The sequence below is a fragment of the Carassius auratus genome, unplaced genomic scaffold, assembly GCF_003368295.1.
Source record: "Carassius auratus strain Wakin unplaced genomic scaffold, ASM336829v1 scaf_tig00007416, whole genome shotgun sequence".
NCBI lineage: Eukaryota > Metazoa > Chordata > Actinopteri > Cypriniformes > Cyprinidae > Carassius > Carassius auratus.
In genome coordinates, this window is record NW_020523845.1 from 15,053 (window position 1) to 33,426 (window position 18,374).

Here is an 18,374-nt window from a genome sequence, read left to right on the forward strand (position 1 = left end):
TATCAGTTTTGTTTGGTCCATCATTTATGCTAAATCACAGTAATAGATAGACATTCACAGTTATGTACAGTAATTCTACAGCTGCTTACTGCTAAATTACAGTAATAGATAGACTAATTTCACAGTTAAATACATTAATTCTACATCTGCTTGCTGCTAAATTACAATAATAGACACTAATTTCACAGTTAAATACATGAATTCTACAGCTGCTTACTGTTAAATTACAGTAATACATAGACACCAACTGTAATTTCACAGTTAAATACATTAATTCTACAGCAGCTTACCGCTAAATCACAGTAATGCGATGTCAGAATTACTGTGAAGTCACAGTATACAGCTGTCATTTCACAATAATTTACTGTAAAAATGTTACAGTAACTTACTGTGAAAGTCATGCAATTATTAACCTGCAATTTATTGTAAATTTACAGTCAAATAATTAACAGTGTAGTACACAGTTGGGGTTGCAGGACCCTCTGCCTTGACCTTCAAATGGGCCAGAGAGAATTCTTCTCTTGTGGTGTCTGAGGGGGTGAGAGATCACATGTGCATCCGTGTCATGTGCTCCTACAGGATGAGGATTGCACCCCGCCTGGCCACTGACACAGCCATGTGCATGGGACCCTTGCTGTCTCTGAACACAAAGAGCTAAATAGGTTCAGCTCAACCACAGGCTCACTAGGGGCAGAACAAAGGTAAACAACTCATATATCTGGCAGTGTATCCACATACTCTTTTTAAGTAAAATGGTTCGCGAACACTATGCATAATGTTTCAGAATTTTTAAATATGTCAATTTTATCTATCTATCTATCTATCTATCTATCTATCTATCTATCTATCTATCTATCTGTCTGTCTGTCTGTCTGTCTGTCTATCTATCTATCTATCTATCTATCTATCGATCGATGTCTTTTTCCATTCGTGGACACTTTCCACTGCACAAAATGTTCTTTATAGTGTAAAATAGTTCAAGAACTGTAAGGTTCTTGTACTCATATAAATAAAGGGGATTTGGCAGCAATGAAGTCACACAAATGACCTTTCAGTGAAATATTTTTCAAATAATTATTTATTTATTTATTTATTTGAGTGAGAAGAGAAGAATATTTAAATAATCCGAAGAAGCATTTTTCCACTATAAAGGAACTTTTGTACATTTAGAACCTTTATTTTTAAGAGTGAGGGAATTTTAAATAGTTATTGTGTGGCATCGCTCCAAAACCAACATTTGGAAGCTTTATTTTTTATGAGTACGAGAACCTTTCAGTATATATGCAGTTCTTAAAAGAATACAATTTCTTCTTAGTGTGAGGAACACATTAATAAACTATATAATAATCTAATCTATTTCTTCTGAAGAAAGAGATTTATACTCATCACAAAACTACATTACAAACACTAAAAGATTTCAGGTGTAAACAATGTTATCAAACATGGCATGATGGCAACATTTTGAGGAGAGGGTCCAGTCTTGTGTATTTACAGAGCAGATAAGAGAAAAGCCACGGGAGATTGTAATGCAAGCATTTATTCAGTACCCATGGAAATATGTTCTATAATACAGACTTTAATATTTCATAGTGTATGTATATGGATTCTGCCTTGGGCAAAATCATGATCAGAATGGGCACAGATATTTTATCTCTCCCAATTGCAAACGATGGGCTTCCTGGGGGTAACCGTATCCAAACCTCAGAGGGACTGAAACAGATCAAACAACAGGGATGTCCCTCCTGCAGCTGCTATCTCTCCAAACAGCGCTTCTCCTGTAAGCAGAATGCACTCACTCAGTAAATATCTCCTGCCTCTCTGTGCGGTTGTGACTCTAGATTACTCTGCTTCCACAACATAAAAGGCACTTTTGTCATGGCATAATGGAGTGATTGTATGCATGTCCATGTTGTTTTAGGGTGGGCTGCTTTTGCTTCTAAACAAAAACAAATAAAAAGAAAGATTATAAGCACTTTTTTTTAGACAAAAAGAAACACCACAACTATGCTGTTTAAAGATCTCGAACATCTGCTCAAATGAGTTAATTTGGGGTGATAAAGCTCATTTAAGGTTATAAACTGCCTGGCATGACTGAAAGCTCCTGAGTAAGGCCTCAGTTTCATTACCAATAATCGTATAAGAGTATGTAGTTGTTAAAAATAATGGTCCCACTTTATATTGTGTCCGTAATACCTGTGTACTTACATAGTAACTGGATGTGTACAAACCCGATTCCAAAAAAGTTGGCATACTGTACAAATTATGAGTAAAAATTGAATGGAATAATTTACCATTTTATTCACAACATATCAAATGTTGAAAGTGAGACATTTTGAAATGTCATGCCAAATATTGGTTCATTTTGGATTTCATGAGAGCTACACATTCCAAAAAAGTTGGGACAGGTAGCAATAACATATAAGCGGTGGCGGGTCCAGACAATTTTGATGGGTGGGGGGGGGGCAATGGGGGGTCCTGGTCATTTCAAGGGGGGTCTCATGAAAACCAACAAAAAATACATGGCCAATAACTGCATATTACTGCTACTAAACAACAAAAACAACAGCATAACAACTACTTTGTTTTTAATTAATCAATCAATTGCAGTTTGCAAACAATATGCTCAAACTTTAAAGGGTTGGTTCGCCCAAAAATTTAAATTATGTCATTAATGACCTTTTTGTCGTTCATAAGACCTCCGTTCATCTTTGGAACACAGTTTAAGATATTTTAGATTTAGTCTGAGAGCTCTCAGTCCCTCCATTGAAAGTGTGTGTACGGTATACTGTCCATGTCCAGAAAGGTAAGAAAAACATCATCAAAGTAGTCCATGTGACATCAGAGGTTCAGTTAGAATTTGTTGAAGCATCGAAAATACATTTTGGTCCAAAAATAGCAAAAACTACGACTTTATTCAGCATTTTCTTCTCTTCCGTTACTGTTGTGAGCGAGTTCACAGCACTGCAGTTTACTGATATCTGGTTTGCGAACGAATCATTCGATTTTACTGGATCTTCTTGAACCAGTTCACCAAATCGAACTGAATCGTTTGAAACAGTTTGCCTCTCCAATAAGCATTAATCCACAAATTACTTAAGAGGTTAACTTTTTTAACATGGCTGACACTCCCTCTGAACAGGGCCGTGCAGAGACCTTTGGAGGGGCAGGTGCTCAAAGTATAAAAGGGGCACATGGAACAAGGCTTTAAATGGTGCTGTTCAAAATATCAATACAGCAATATATTGTGATGCATTCCTTGCTGATTCGCGTATAGATATGGATGATTATGTATTGATACAGCAGCAAATGCTTTGAAGCAGTTTTGAAAAAGAAACAATAGAGAAGACAATTTTAAGTTTAAAATAATAATATAGCTCTGGGATTAGAAACTGAAATGTCTTAAATTGTCCCAACCTGATGGCTTTTTCTTCTCTGTTCTACAGAATAATTAAGAATAGCAGTTATAGTAAAAACTATAGAAAACACTTGTGCCTCTACATTTTCCTCTTTCTCACCAGCCTCTTTCTCCTGGCTTGCTGTTCCCTGCTCTCTTTCTGTCATTTGTGCCTCTACATTTCCCTCTTTTTCTTCCTCTATCTTCATCTACTCATCTGATCTATTACTTTCCACTCTCTGTCCATCTAGGAACAAGGCTCAATTTGCTATTTCAACATTAATCTATTATTTTAACCATCACTACTACTCTTGCACCTAATCAATAAGTCCACCTTAAATATTGATACAAAACATTAAAAAACTGATACACTGGAATATAGTGGTTAATATTATTTTTACTTTTGTAGTCTAAAATTGAACACCTTTGCAATGTAAACAAATGACAGGCTACATTTGTTATTCATATCCTTCACACTGCATTTTGATGTCAGGTATATTAGGAATTTTTTATTGACATTGATATTTTTACATTTATTTCCAGAGAGATATTATTGAGTTTACAGGCTAAAGTGGTCTTGCTGTTGTAAACATTGTTGCTATTGTAGAAAAAAAAATATATATTTTATATATATATATATATATATATATATATATATATATATATATATATATATATATATATATATATATATATATAATTTCTGAATTGTTTTTATTTTTATAATGATAATGAGAAAATCTGAATAAGCCTTACCAGTGTTATGATAATTATTTTAAGGCACTCTACGTTTTAAAAAAGAAATAAGTACTTTAATGTAATAATAGTTTAGTCAAATAACATAAAAAAGACAAGACCCTTCGATGCTGTGAAACTTTTCTCCCTCAAACAGCACGCTAGCGTTACTTCTACACTACAGGCTACACACACAGCAATATAAACAACATATCTGAATGTTCTCACATCACATCGTTCTTGTAAAATAATAATAAGTAAATAAATATCAAAATCACTTCGCTGAGAATGAAACACCACTTACCAGCTGCCGCAGTGTTGAAAATATCCGCTAGCAATTAAAAAATGCGCGTGCAGTGTGAGGAATATTCCCGGTCGGATGAAGTCGTCATCGTCAGGTGAAAGGTCATCATGTGGGTCATTTTATTTACGGCTAAATTATTATTTATAAATTGTACTAATATTAAGATTGGGTGTGGGAAGGCATTCACAAAAGGGCATGTTATAAAAAAAAAAAAACTGAGGAAATTTTGCTTTCACAAAAGGGGACTTAAGGGGCAAAGGGGCAGGCAAAAAAGAACCGGTTTGCTCAAGCAAACCGGTTCTTTCGGACAGTTCGATTCAATCGGATTCAATAAACCAGTTGAAAAAAAATAACGGTTCACCGGTTCTTTTGCGCTCGATGTAATGTCATTGGAAATGACCCGCGCTTATAACATTAGCACAGAATAAGTTCAGAATCAATCACCAAAAGAATCAGTTCGGTTCAGACGCGCTGTGATCTGCTTCACGCTGAATCACACATGCGCAGTATTGAGCTTCTCATTTCTCGAATCGGACGCATTCGACAGAAACGGTTCTTGGTTCATTGTACGAATAAATGTTGATATAATTATTACCAGTATTTATTATTGTTCTGTGTTGTTTGAAGAGAAACACTTTTTAATCTTTATTTATTTATTTTTAATCAGGAAGAGGGTGGGGGGTCAAATGGGGGGTCAAGGCGTTTTTTGGCAGGGTCTTGAAACCCCCCAAGACCCCCCTGGTGCCGCCGGTGCATATAAGGAACAGCTGTAGGACCAATTTGCAACTTATTAGGTCAATTGACAACATGATTGGGTATAAAAAGAGCCTCTCAGAGTGGCAGTGTCTCTCAGAAGTCAAGATGGGCAGAGGATCACCAATTCCCCCAATGCTGTGGCGAAAAATAGTAGAGCAATATCAGAAAGGAGTTTCTCAGAGAAAAATTGCAAAGAGTTTGAAGTTATCATCATCTACAGTGCATAATATTATCCAAAGATTCAGAGAATCTGGAACAATCTCTGTGCGTAAGGGTCAAGGCCAGAAAACCATACTGGGATGCCTGTGATCTTCAGGCCCTTAGATGGCACTGCATCACAAAATTCTAAATTTGAAGATCTTTTTGGAAAACTGGGATGCCATGTCATCCGGACTAAAGAGGACAAGGACAACCCAAGTTGTTATCAGCACTAAGTTCAGAAGCCTGCATCTCTGATGGTGTGGGGTTGCATGAGTGTGTGTGGCATGGGCAGCTTACACATCTGGAAAGGCACCACCAATGCTGAAAGATATATCCAGACGTCGTCTCTTTCAGGAAAGACCCTGCATTTTACAAAATGACAATGCCAGTTCACATACTGCATAAATTACAACATCATGGCTGCATATAAGAAAGATCTGGGTACTGAAATGGCCAGCCTGCAGTCCAGATCTTTTACCCATAGAAAACATTTGGCGCATCATACAGATGCGACAAAGAAGACCGAAGAGAGTTGAGCAACTAGAACCCTTAGACAAGAATGGACAACATTCCTATTCCTAAACTTGAGAAGCTTGTCTCCTCAGTCCCCAGACTGTTATAAAAAGAAGAGGGGATGCCACACAGTGGTAAACATGGCCTTGTCCCAACTTTTTTGAGATGTGTTGATGCCATGAAATTTAAAGTCAACTTATTTTTCCCTTAAAAGGATACATTTTCTCATTTTAAACATTTGATATGTCATCTATGTTATATTTTGAATTAAATATTGAAATTGGAAACTTCTACATCATTGCATCCTGTTTTTATTCACAATTTGTACAATGTCCCAAATTTTTGGGAATCGGGTTTGTACATAATACAGTTTGTAACCACAGTGTAAGTACACATTGGTACATGGTATGTACAGCTCTGATGTTTGTGTAACTACACACATGTAACATGCCACTGAATGGAATGTGTAAGTACAAATATGTAACAGAACATAGGTAACAACACTTTTTGGTAATGAAAATACAAATGTGTAACATGACTAACACCACAGACACCACGGTGATTGGCCTCATCACAGACAATGATGAGACTGCCTACAGGGAAGAGGTACAGCACCTGGCCACATGGTGCGTTGACAATAACCTGCTCCTTAACCCCAGTAAGACTAAGGAGCTCATTGTGGACTTCAGGAAGAAGAAAGGAAGCACGCATGACCCCATCCACATTAACGGGATGGTTGTTGAACGTGTCTCCAGCTTCAAGTTCCTGGGAACCACCATCTCGGAGGACCCGTCCTGGGCCACAAACACCTCCAGCCTGGTCAAGAAGGCTTACCAGCGCCTTTTCTTCCTCAGGACACTGAAGAAGAACCAGCTGTCTTCAGCCATCCTGGTGAACTTTTACCGGTGTGCGATCGAGAGCATCCTGACCAGTTGCATCACAGTCTGGTATGGGGACTGCTCAGTGGCTGACCGCAAAGCACTGCAGAGGGTGGTGAAAACTGCCCAATGCATCACAGGGACACCACTTCCTGCTCTTGAGGACATCCAGAGGAAACGCTTTCTACGATGAGCTCGTAGCATTCTCAAGGACTCCTCTCACCCTGACCACGGACTGTTTAACCCCCTGCCTTCCGGGAGGCGCTTCAGGAGCCTCCAGACAAGGACCACAAGATTCAGGAACAGCTTTTTCCCTAATGCTGTCTCCTTGTTGAACTCTGCCCTCTGACACCCCTCAACACTACACAAACAGACTCCTCCCCCTCTTCAACACTACATCTGACTGATTTATTTATTTACAAGCAAAAAAAAATTATAAATAGTAACTTGTTATTACTTGCACTACTGTCTGTCCATCCAGGAACACTGAATAATCCATTTGCACACTGAAATATTTTCTATGCACTTTACTGTCCATGTTATGTTCATATGTTCATAGTTCTGCCTATAGTGTACATACACTTTTACATAATCCGTCTATATAGTATGTTCATAGTACACCTATCTGTATATCATGCTAATAGTATTTCAAATCTGTAAATTATGTCCATAATACTTATCTGTATAGTTATTGTACGTATTGTAGACCTTGTATATTCTGTACTTACTGCTTATTGCACTTCTGGTTAGACGCTAATTGTATTTCGTTGCCTTGTACCTTGTAAACTATATTAAGTTGACCGTTCCTGAGGAGTTACCATGTAAGTACACTGGTATTACAGAGGTGCCCCAACTCCAACTCAAGATTCAACTCCTCCCACTTTACCGATCCCTAAATCTACCCATCTACACTCCCTGGATCCCATTTCCACCCCCTGGATCAAATGGTTCCAATTACTCTTAAACATGTTGTTACAAAATGTAGTTATATATGTCCTGTTAGACGAGTACTTAGTGAAGTGAAAAGTGTTGTTACCAATGTCCTGTTAGATATTTGTATTTACACAAACCATCCTGAGGGTTGTAACATGTGTGTAGTTACAGAAATATTACAGCTATAGATACTATGTACAGGCAGGGTCATATACCAGCAAACAATAACAACCAAGGCACAGGCAAAAGAGTAATCCAACAAGACAGGCAATGATCAGGGCAGGCAGCAGTCAATCAAAAACAAGTTAACAGTCCAAGAATCAAAACATGAGAAAGTTAAAACTAGGAATACAGAAAGTAGGAAACACGGAAGGGAAAACATTCAATCACCAGCAATATGAGCATGTGTGTGCTGTTCTTATAGTTTGAGACTGACGAAGTGATGAGAGACAGGTGATTGCAATCGATGATGAGTCTGGGGAAAGGATTCACAAAGGATTCACAATCTGACTTTGTTGCAGCCTGGAATTGAACTGCTGGTTTTGTCTAGTCAGAGAAGACCTGGCCGTTGTCCTTGCCGCTGTCACCTCTGGCTTGCTTAGTTGGTGTCACTTCATCTACAGTGATATCGTTGACTTGATTGCAAATTAATGTACAGATATGATTTAAACTGAACAGAGATGATGACATCACTGAATTCAATGATGAACTGCCTTTAACTGTCATTTTGCATAATTGACACACTGTTTTCCTAATGAATGTTGTTCAGTTGCTTTGATGCAATGTATTTTGTTTAAAGCGCTATATAAATAAAGGTGACTTGACTTAACATGACAAATGCATCACTTACCGTTTTTTCAGCTAGGTCAAAATTACCCATCTTGTAGATTGACCCAGAAGAGCCAATCCCCAAAATATTATGGTGTTGTAAATAACTCCCCTGCCCAGTTACTACACTGCTCCTCTGCCATTGTAAGGGCACCAAATGTATGCTTGGCACAGTCCGCATGTCACCATGGTTACTGAGACTCAGGAGTGCACATAGGCATGGGACAAAAAGCTCAGTGGTACAATTGGTGGTCCAGTGCCACTTGGTTACACTGGCATGCAGCCCAGAGATGGAGTAGAGAGAGTAAGTGAACTACTACTGTAAGAATGAGGAGGCACCCAGGCAATAGTCTGAAATCTATGGAAATCTATCCACAGTACTTTGAAGGTCTGGTGTTGCTTGGTTCATTTTCCTGGAGTTTTAGTACAAACTTTTTTTGTGGCTAAAAATATGATTACATAATTTTTCTTTTTGGATTGAATGACATTTCCCCCCATGGGAACAAGTGATTTCTTGTTATTTATACTAACATTTCCTCATTCAGAAAACATATTTGATGTTTATGGGAAACACTTTCAAAGAAACAATGAATGATTTTATACAGCGTTTCAGTCCTCAAATCTGATTGGGTGAGCAGACTTCCCAGACTGCTAGTTTTTAGTCTAAAAGCACTGGGACTTTTTTTCTGTGTGTGTCACTAATGGTCAAATAGTCTAAATATAAATGTGCGGCCACATTTAGCTTTGCTACTGGCAATTTTGGGTGCATTGCTGTAATTTCATTAGGAATTGAATTGGGAATTTCACTTGAGGGCAAATGATTGAACAATTAAAAAAAATTTTTTTACTAAAAACTTGCAACTAAAAAGGTTTCTCCTTTTAGAAAGATTTTGTGTACAGATGACAACACTATCAAAACGATTATCATTTACACGGATCTATAAAATGTCCAAAAACTCTGTATTATGCATGCCAAGCCAGTTGGTGATGTAATTTTGTAAAGAAATGCCATAATTTTCAAAACCTAGCACTTTGAAAACTGCCTTCCAGAAATGCTGCATTTTTAGGCCCCCAAAATGCTGTTGCCATGTAAATAAACAGCCAAATTGCATAAAACGTTTAAAATAATTTTGGTTGGGGGTTAAAAAAATCCCTGTTAGAATGTGCTACAGGTTTAAATTTGCAATGGGACCAAGAGAAAGACACAAAGATATTTGACAACAGACTTTTTTTGGCCATTGTCATGTGCAGTGAGGTCAGTTTTTGTAACAAAGAACTCTTAACTTGCATGTTATCGCTTTGCTAGTTTCTTTGTCTGTTTCCCCCCATTAATGTCACAGTTTCAACTGAAACCGAAACACAAAATAACCAGTGGATTTAAAGACTCGCTCATTAGTGCGGCCATTTGTTGCCTCCTATTGGTGTAAAGATGTAACCTGAAGGAAGGCTAACCGAAAATCTAATTTACAGCACAGAAAGGACCTATTAAAGTATATATCTATGGAGAATTGGCTTATCATTAATTTGTTTATGAACTCTTGTAAGTTAACCTATTAGAATGAGAGAGATCGTCTTCTCATTCATTACACATTCTGATCACACTGGCTTTAAGACATGGAAGACCAGCTCTTAAAATTTTGTTTAAGACAACAAGTGAGAAAAACTGTAGACTGTAAGAAGAGATTTGGACAATTGTAGAGGCTAATAGCAGTGGGACAGAGTTCTGTCTGCTCCTCACAGCAAACCACTCATTAGAGACACTAAAACTAGCTGTGTCCATCCCTTCACATTAACAGCATACACAGCTCAGTGGAGATCCAACCTCAAAGGAATTCTGTACCTCCTCGATGACCTGTCCATCAATACAGACCCACTACAGTTGCATTAATCTACACAGACTAAAACGCATTTGTTATAAGATGTCTTTGCATAAAAATGCATCACATTCAAGAGAGACCAAAAATACCATTGATTTAACCAATAATACGGCCCTATTGTCGCTGTATAGTGAGGAAGGGGAGGGCAGTGGTCAAAAAGAGACGGAGCTATTAACATAATGAGCATAAAAGTGGATTTTAAATGCTTGTAAATGGCTGCATGCTAAAGACAGAAGGGATCCGTCCAATGCGGCTGACCACCGTGCCATCACGAAGGTCCCGTAAATGGAAGTGTTGTTAGCCAGCGGGAGGGAAACAATTTTCCCAGAGTACATTTATCTACATTTGGACTCTCTGCTGAATGTCATTAACATACTGCTCCTAACAAGAACTGTGAAGAACATAGTCAGACTTAACCTGATGAATATTCATCAACTGGTATATAGAGAGGGATTGGGAGGGACTGAGTGAAGAGAAGGATGGCAGAACGAGGGAGGAGTGAAGGGATGAGGTGAAGGTAAAGAAAAGCTGTTGTAAATAGACAACAGTGAATGCTAAATTTGAGCACAAAATAAAGCTTGAGAAGAGACGTACAATTACTAGAGGACAACAGACGAGTTAGAAACAAAGATAGAAAAGAAGGTTTAACAGATTCTAAAAGAAACATAGATAGAATTTTTTTTTTTTTGAGTAGAAGTAAGCAACTAAAAATGATTCTCCTTCCTGTCAAATATGCATGCCGGTTTGTGTTTAACAATAATTTTTCATCTTTAACATCCATATGAGTAAGCGCACTACTTTTCAAAAATAAATAAATGCTTATGATTTTTCTGTTCGAAGAATAACGATTTTATTAATGATCACTTAATAATTCACAGAAAGATGGCAAAATTTAAACATATTAAACATAAACCTAATAAAAACAACAAAATATATGCCAATATTTTCTGTAAGATAAGTATATTAGCCAATTTTGTTTAAATAAAGGATTGCAGAAATGACCGTAGATTTAATTGAGAAAATGTATAATACTGCTCTGACCCTTCTGAGTGTACAAGCTCATGAGAGATCTGTCCTGTTTAACTCCTGGAAGACAACCTCCTTAAATGTTCTGGTCTTTAATGGGGTGTTTTGCTCAGCTCGTCTCTACAGAATCCCCCACAGCTGCTTAAGAGCATTAAGATTGAGTGAAATACATGTCCACTGAATGATTTTCATCTTCGGAGAATGAATATCTTCAATGTCATGCTGAAAAAAATGCCAAATAATGCAGAAAATGAGGGAAGTGGTAGCATCTTATGTTTCATGTTTTTGTATTACATCACACAGTAGTGTTTGAACTCATGCCAGCATTGATAAAGCACAACTCCCTCACACACACACAATCACACTCATTCATCCCGATATAAAAGCTTTAGTACCACTGAACGTCACTGTGGGTACCAAGCACTTCTCACTGTACTCCTCCTCTAGCAACACCAGGACATTTTGGATGATTTGTACTCTTGAGACCAGAAATTAAAAGTTAAAGTGAAGAGAGTATTTCAGGAGCCTTCTCACAAGTCCATTGTTTTTGAATGTTGGTGCAACTTCTGCTATATTTTCACAATTAAAACAATCATTTGGTATTCCTCTTGTACCATTGTCCTCCTTTATGTTAAGAAATAAGTCACTGACAGTTCTCTCCCAAGTGGTTCCATTGTTGTCAGCATTAAGTCTGAGTATGATTCAGTGGGCTGTACAACACTTTTTTTGTCAGGAAATTACTTTTCTTTAAAAGTTTTGATTCACTATGCTTGATCAAAAATAGCCTTATTTAGCCTTTTTATTTAATAACTTTCAGGAGGGTGTACTCATTTTTGGCAGAATAACATAGGCATTCTTCTTTGGTAAATGATAAAGCAGCCTTGTTGGAACATTATTTCTCCAAAGAACCCTAACATGTCTTCTAAAGAGTAATTGCTGAATTTGTTAAGTTTTAGAGGGGGTGTAGTCATTTATGCTATGCACTGTATGTTCTATAATAATAAATTATGTTATTGTATTAATGTATTTGTAATCAAATAAATGTAGCCTTGGTGAACATCAGAGACTTCTTTACATTTCTGTTTTGTTTTTTTGGACAGTGGTGTACATTTATCATGGTGTTGAGGCCTTTTCAGATTTCAGTCCCTCTGGTGAAGAGAGAATGGCAGGGACCATGACATCACCTGTAGTTTAGTGACGGTATATAAAAGAGAGTGAGTATAACTGTGTGTGAGTGCTTGACAATCAGTTCATAAAGTTGGAATTCCTGACTCCCTGTGTGCAACTCACAGTTTCTTGCTAATAGACATTAGGAGTGCTTGATTTGAAGCTGCGCTGCTGACTGTTTTCCAATTGGCCTTGTGGTACTTTGATTTCTTACACTGATCTGTTTGCACAGCACCGCTGCAAACACACCTATTGGGAAGTGACTGGCATGTCACTCCCACCCCTCATGGACAGCTGTGGCCTAATGGTTAGAGAGCCGGACTAGTTACCAGGAGGTCGCCGGTTGGAGTCTCAGTGCAGGCATGAGTTGTGGGTGGGTGGGAGTGAATGAACAGCGCTCTCTTCCTCCCTCAGTACCCATGGCTGAAGTGCCCTTGAGCAAGGCACTGAACTCCCAGGTGCTCCCCGGATGCTGGCCTTTTATCCGGCAGAAGACATGAAATGAAAAGGTTGTGGTAAAGTAAAACCACACCACTCTCTTTGGCATTAAAAGTATTTGTTTAATTTATTATTATTATTTTTAATGTAAGTGCTTGGGCAGTACAGCATAAGCATTTTTAAAATGCTAAAAGAGGCTATAATCAACTGGGCACAGTACATAAATCAGCAAAACTTATTCTCTCAGGGATCCAACAAGAAGCACAAGACAAAAAAAAAAAAAAAAAAAGGAGTTCAAAACAATAATATAAAGATGTTAAAGATGTATACATAACTCCATTATAACTAAAACTACATTTCAAAAGTCTTCCTTCTTTTACAAAGAAAAGAGAACATAAAGCAGGTTAGATATCAACAGTTTCACAATGCTGGATACCCGCACACTGTCATCTTGGCATAAAAAAACCCTGAGTAACCTATGAGATCAAGTCACAAAATAAATTAATTCAGTCGAGGATGTGATGTTGTACCTTGAGGATGTGATCACATAAAACATGTGACTTTCAGGTCATGTGATCATCTGCAGTTGGACTTTTGCCCTATCGTCTTTGTCATCTTACTATCTAAATTGAGCAATTCCAGCATTATGGATATGTATATTTAAATACATAAAAAAACAAAACAAAAAAAACAAAGAGACTACACCAATTGAGCATACTTATGAAGTGGAGTGCAGAGATGTATTTATTTATTATGAACTTCAAGAGAAAGTGAAATGAAAATGGAAATGTTAGATGTCCATATTGCAAAATGCCAGACTTGGCAACACAATTAGTTGATGCCTACAACATATTACTGAAACATTAGTTGGACTGGCTAGCTGGCTAGGATTCCATAAATAAATAAGTGCATAAACATGCAGCTTTGTTCAAAAAGTACATAAATAGATATGCTGTATAAAAAAAAAAAAAAAAAAAAAAAGTTATGCCGATGACACAGAACACTTCAAAAGTGAGAAAAGAAACTATGTTAAATACAAGCAACCTTCACAAAGGTTAGATGTGCACAGGAAGTTAGAATACGATCCCATTTATTTCATTCAGTCTTAAAATGTCATCTGTTTGAATGTGAACAATGCTTGCAAGACTGTTTCAGACCTGCAAGTCAATGTTTTATTTTGGCTATGCAGTGAGATATCTTCAGTCATTATGTCTGAATAATGAATTAAAAAATTGTTGTACATTTATTTATGTATATATCTACATTCTGAGGCCCAACTGTAATCTGGAATTGCCCAATTTATCTATAGTGTTGTAATATAGCAACTAATATAGAAAGTTCATTTTGTAGGATAATAAACTAGTTTACCAATGTACTGCATCATGTTTTGTTTTTGATGGTGTGCTCATCAGGGAATGTAGGCGCACTACAGAGCTGATTCTAGGTGAGCTGATGGGGTTTGACAGTGGCAGGAGTGACTGATCCAAATTACTGTTGTTTGCACTCTGCAGGCTGAGGATTCCCAGTCTGAAAAACAAAAACAACAACATAAAAGATAGGGATGGGTAAACGGAGAGAGATTTTATTCAATAACTTGATACAGTATCTGCAACTTGAGGCAGGAGGAGTGTAGGAGAAAGAGAAGATGTATCTTCATCACAGAAGAGCGGCTTCATGAAAGCACATTTACACTGACACATCTCTCTAGGCCTTTGTAGCACCATCAATGTGAATGCAGTCATTTAATTAAGATTAAAAACATCAGGGAATCTAAAGTGAATCACCACTCTTTTGTACTGCAGATACATCATTATCACTAAATGGGAAAAAGCGTCTTTCACCACAGCCTGATCCACCAAAAGAAAACGTGCTATGTCTGATGCAGTTCCTTTGCACGAAGGAGTCATATCACAATGAACCAAATCTCACTTGTACTTAAAAAAAAGAAAAAAATAACCACACACAACAACGTAATTTTCAGAACTCAAAAGTTCCACTCAAGTGCAAACAAATAATTTATTAGTAATTAGCTGATTAAAAAAAGATTGTTCTGAAATCCTTCAGTTTCTAAAACTGCAAACCCAAAATATTAACATTTTTCATGATACAAATCATTGCAAAGCAGGTTCATATGACGAACCATACACAGCACTGATTTGGTATGGTATCATGAAGTGACTGAAAGGGTCAAGACAAAACTAATTTCAGACCGATGGGAGGAACCTGAATAACATTAAGAGTAGACATTAGGGACAAAATAAAAGAATAAAAGAATGTACACTACCATTCAAGATAAATATTAATATAATGGTTAAATAAAAAAAAAAAAAAACACACACATATACACACATATATATATATATATATATATATATTCCTCACGGAGGCTGTATTTCTTTGAAAAATAATCCAGTGAAAACGTTAATATTGCAAAATATTATTATGATTTAAAATACTGAATTTTCAGCAGTCATTACTCCAGTCTTCAGCGTCACATGATCCTTCTAACATTCTGATTTGGTGCTCTAAAACATTACTTATTGTTATCAATGTTGAAAACAGTTGTGCTGCATATTCTTTTTCAGAAAACCATGATCTCGGCTTGTCTATGCTTGATTATCACCTTGAACAGCGGGATGTGAAGTTATAGCAACATTATGCATTCAAAAGATGCCGCCACATATCTGAGCTGGAAAAGTACTTGACCTACTAAATACCATCAATAACTATTAAGCAAGACACATTAAGCAAAATGGATGGAAGGACCTTGTCCAAAATTCTCCGATACAGCAGCTGTGATTCTGTTCTCTTCTCTTTTCTGTTACAGTCCTGAACTGAGGTTTTGGGCAAGGCCTTAATTCTCTGAAACAAATGGCTTGGTATAATGTCACAGGTGTGCTGTTGGGACGGGATAGCAGATATAAGGAGTGTGAAGGCAAAGGTTAGAATGGACCCATGACATTTCTTTCTTACCTAGAAATGTATGAGGTGAGAATGACTTATGCCTGTCACTAGGGCAGAACGGGAGGCAGAGAACAACCACAATCATCATTAATCATCAAACATTTATCCAAACAAAAACGGAGAAATTATTAGTTACAGAGACTGTGGAACACTGAACAAAGAGACAGTAATTCCATTTAATATTTAAGTTCAATTATGATCTAAATTCACACTGACCTTGGAATCCCCCTCCTCTTCATCATCCTCTTCCTCCTCATCTTGGTCCTATTTCACACAAAACACAGTGTTAGTCTACACAGCTGAACATAATATCACATTAAACATCACTGATTTCAACAGTGAAGTTTCATAAAACACTGCCTCCTCAATCTTCAAAATGTATACAGTATGGTGAACGCACCTCCTCTTCACCCTCGTCCAGCTCCTCCTCTTCAAACTGCATTAGCAGACACAAACAAATCACAAATCAATGCAATTACTCTTCTCAAGCATAGACGGCGTAAGACAAGAAATAGTCATTTGAAAAGACGTACACTGTCATCATCCTCCAGAGCTTCTCCTGTGAAATACAAAACTGCCCTCGGAACGATCCTTTCCCTGAAGAAATGGCCGATTTCAAAATCTGTGGCTAAAGTGTACTCCGAATCCTCATCCTGTTGAACAAAGCAAAAGAAGATGAAAATTAACTGATCCTTGCTTTAAAAATGTTCTCTAAACATTCAAGTGAAACGAACCACTCGTGTCTAAAAGAAGATATAATGCTGGATAAGGCAGGCAACAACTTATTTTTTGACACTCAAGAGCTATATGTAATTGACATCAGGTCAAATAAATACCAAGCTATGGACGAGTTAAAACCAGAAAGAAAGAAGAAAGAGACAAAATACTCACCAGCTCTCTGTCTGGTGAAACTAAAAGAAAGGAAAATAGTGGTGACTTCATGAACTAGCAAGAGAGTAAACCTAAAGTATGAAAACATCTAAATTAATATTACACATCTGTCATGTTGCGTACCTTTAATAGGGTTGAAGAAGTTGAAAAAGGAGTCATTGGGCACTTGTTTGGTGATGACCCTCGCTGTACCTCTGCCTTTGTGCTTCTGTTTCTTCTTGATCGTTTTTACCGTCACATCTTTGCCTTTGTGCCAGTCAATTTGACACCTGCCAATGGGAGAGAGGAATAATGAAAAAGTGCGGAAAGCTGCTGACAATCTGAGCAGGTATTGTCTGAGAAGTGCTCACCCATCACAGTCGATGATCTCTGTCCCTCAAATGAAAACGGATCCTCTGCATCTGGCTCCGACTTCATCTTGTATACTTTTGTGAGGACCGTGTTGGTGAAGTATTCATTGGGCTCAAAATGGAACTCTAAAGTGAAGCTCTGAAAACATTTATAAGTATGATTAAAATGATCCGATTTGTACAGCAGTTATGACAAGAACTTCATATTTTGTGTAAAAGAGGTTTAAAAATTCAGTTCAGTTCACAGGGTTCGCTTTGAAATCAACTAATTCATATTGTCATTACCCATGGGCTGATCAGGACCAGAAAATATCACTTTAATATCCTGAAGATGTTTAAGTATTGGTTCATCATGCTCCTGTTAAGAAAGAGAACATTATAGACAGCATAGATTTTCTTTTCAAATGTGCTGTAAAATGTATTCATGTAATATAAAGTTGTATACTGTCTGTACAAGGTTACAGGGCAAAAGAAAACATGAAATAATCAGTACTCAGAAAAGAATAGAGTATCTAATTCTGCTGGTTCACCTGCAGCATATCACTCAACATGTCCACACTCCGGAATATGGTCAGCCAAAACTCTGGAACTCCTTTGGGTTTCTCCTCATTTGCATCTTCTGTCTTTTCCTCTAGAGCTGCTTTCTTCTTTAGATCTTCCTGAAAAAGAAAGCCTTCTCTTAGAGGACTGTCTTCTGTCTGATCTGTAATGTGAGTGGACAGATTATTCTCACTGCTAATGCTGCTTCATCCTCATGGTCATTCTGCCATTCACACTCCTCATCAGTGGGTTCCACTTCCCCAGAGACTATGTTTCTTCTCTGGAAACACACAAAACGTCCACGTGTGAAAGAATATCATATTACCCATCTGGACAAATTAAAGGAGTGTTACTGTACAGCTATACTGAAACCTACAGGACATTTAAAAAAAAAAAACAGATCCTGCATACAATACAGACACTGTTTCAAATGTCAGGACAATCAAGAATTGAAGCACAAGAGTAGGAAGGAGGAGGAATTCTTTATCATTTAAATTATAAAAGGTATATATATATATATATATATATAATATATATATATATATATATATATATAATATATATATATATATATATAAT

The 18,374-nt window shown here is 37.2% G+C and overlaps 1 protein-coding gene across 1 annotated transcript; it reads right to left on the reverse strand.

Annotated features, from left to right (window-relative positions):
- Window positions 1-13,155: 13,155 nt before the first annotated feature.
- On the reverse strand, window positions 13,156-18,115 carry LOC113071488 (nucleosome assembly protein 1-like 4). Its single transcript, XM_026244841.1, is given in 11 exon segments — window positions 13,156-14,577; window positions 16,231-16,278; window positions 16,415-16,450; window positions 16,548-16,667; window positions 16,906-16,925; window positions 17,029-17,174; window positions 17,256-17,277; window positions 17,280-17,394; window positions 17,542-17,613; window positions 17,786-17,914; window positions 17,989-18,115. Coding segments are annotated over 10 exon segments (639 nt in total). The 5' UTR covers window positions 17,807-17,914; window positions 17,989-18,115; the 3' UTR covers window positions 13,156-14,538.
- Window positions 18,116-18,374: the final 259 nt, after the last annotated feature.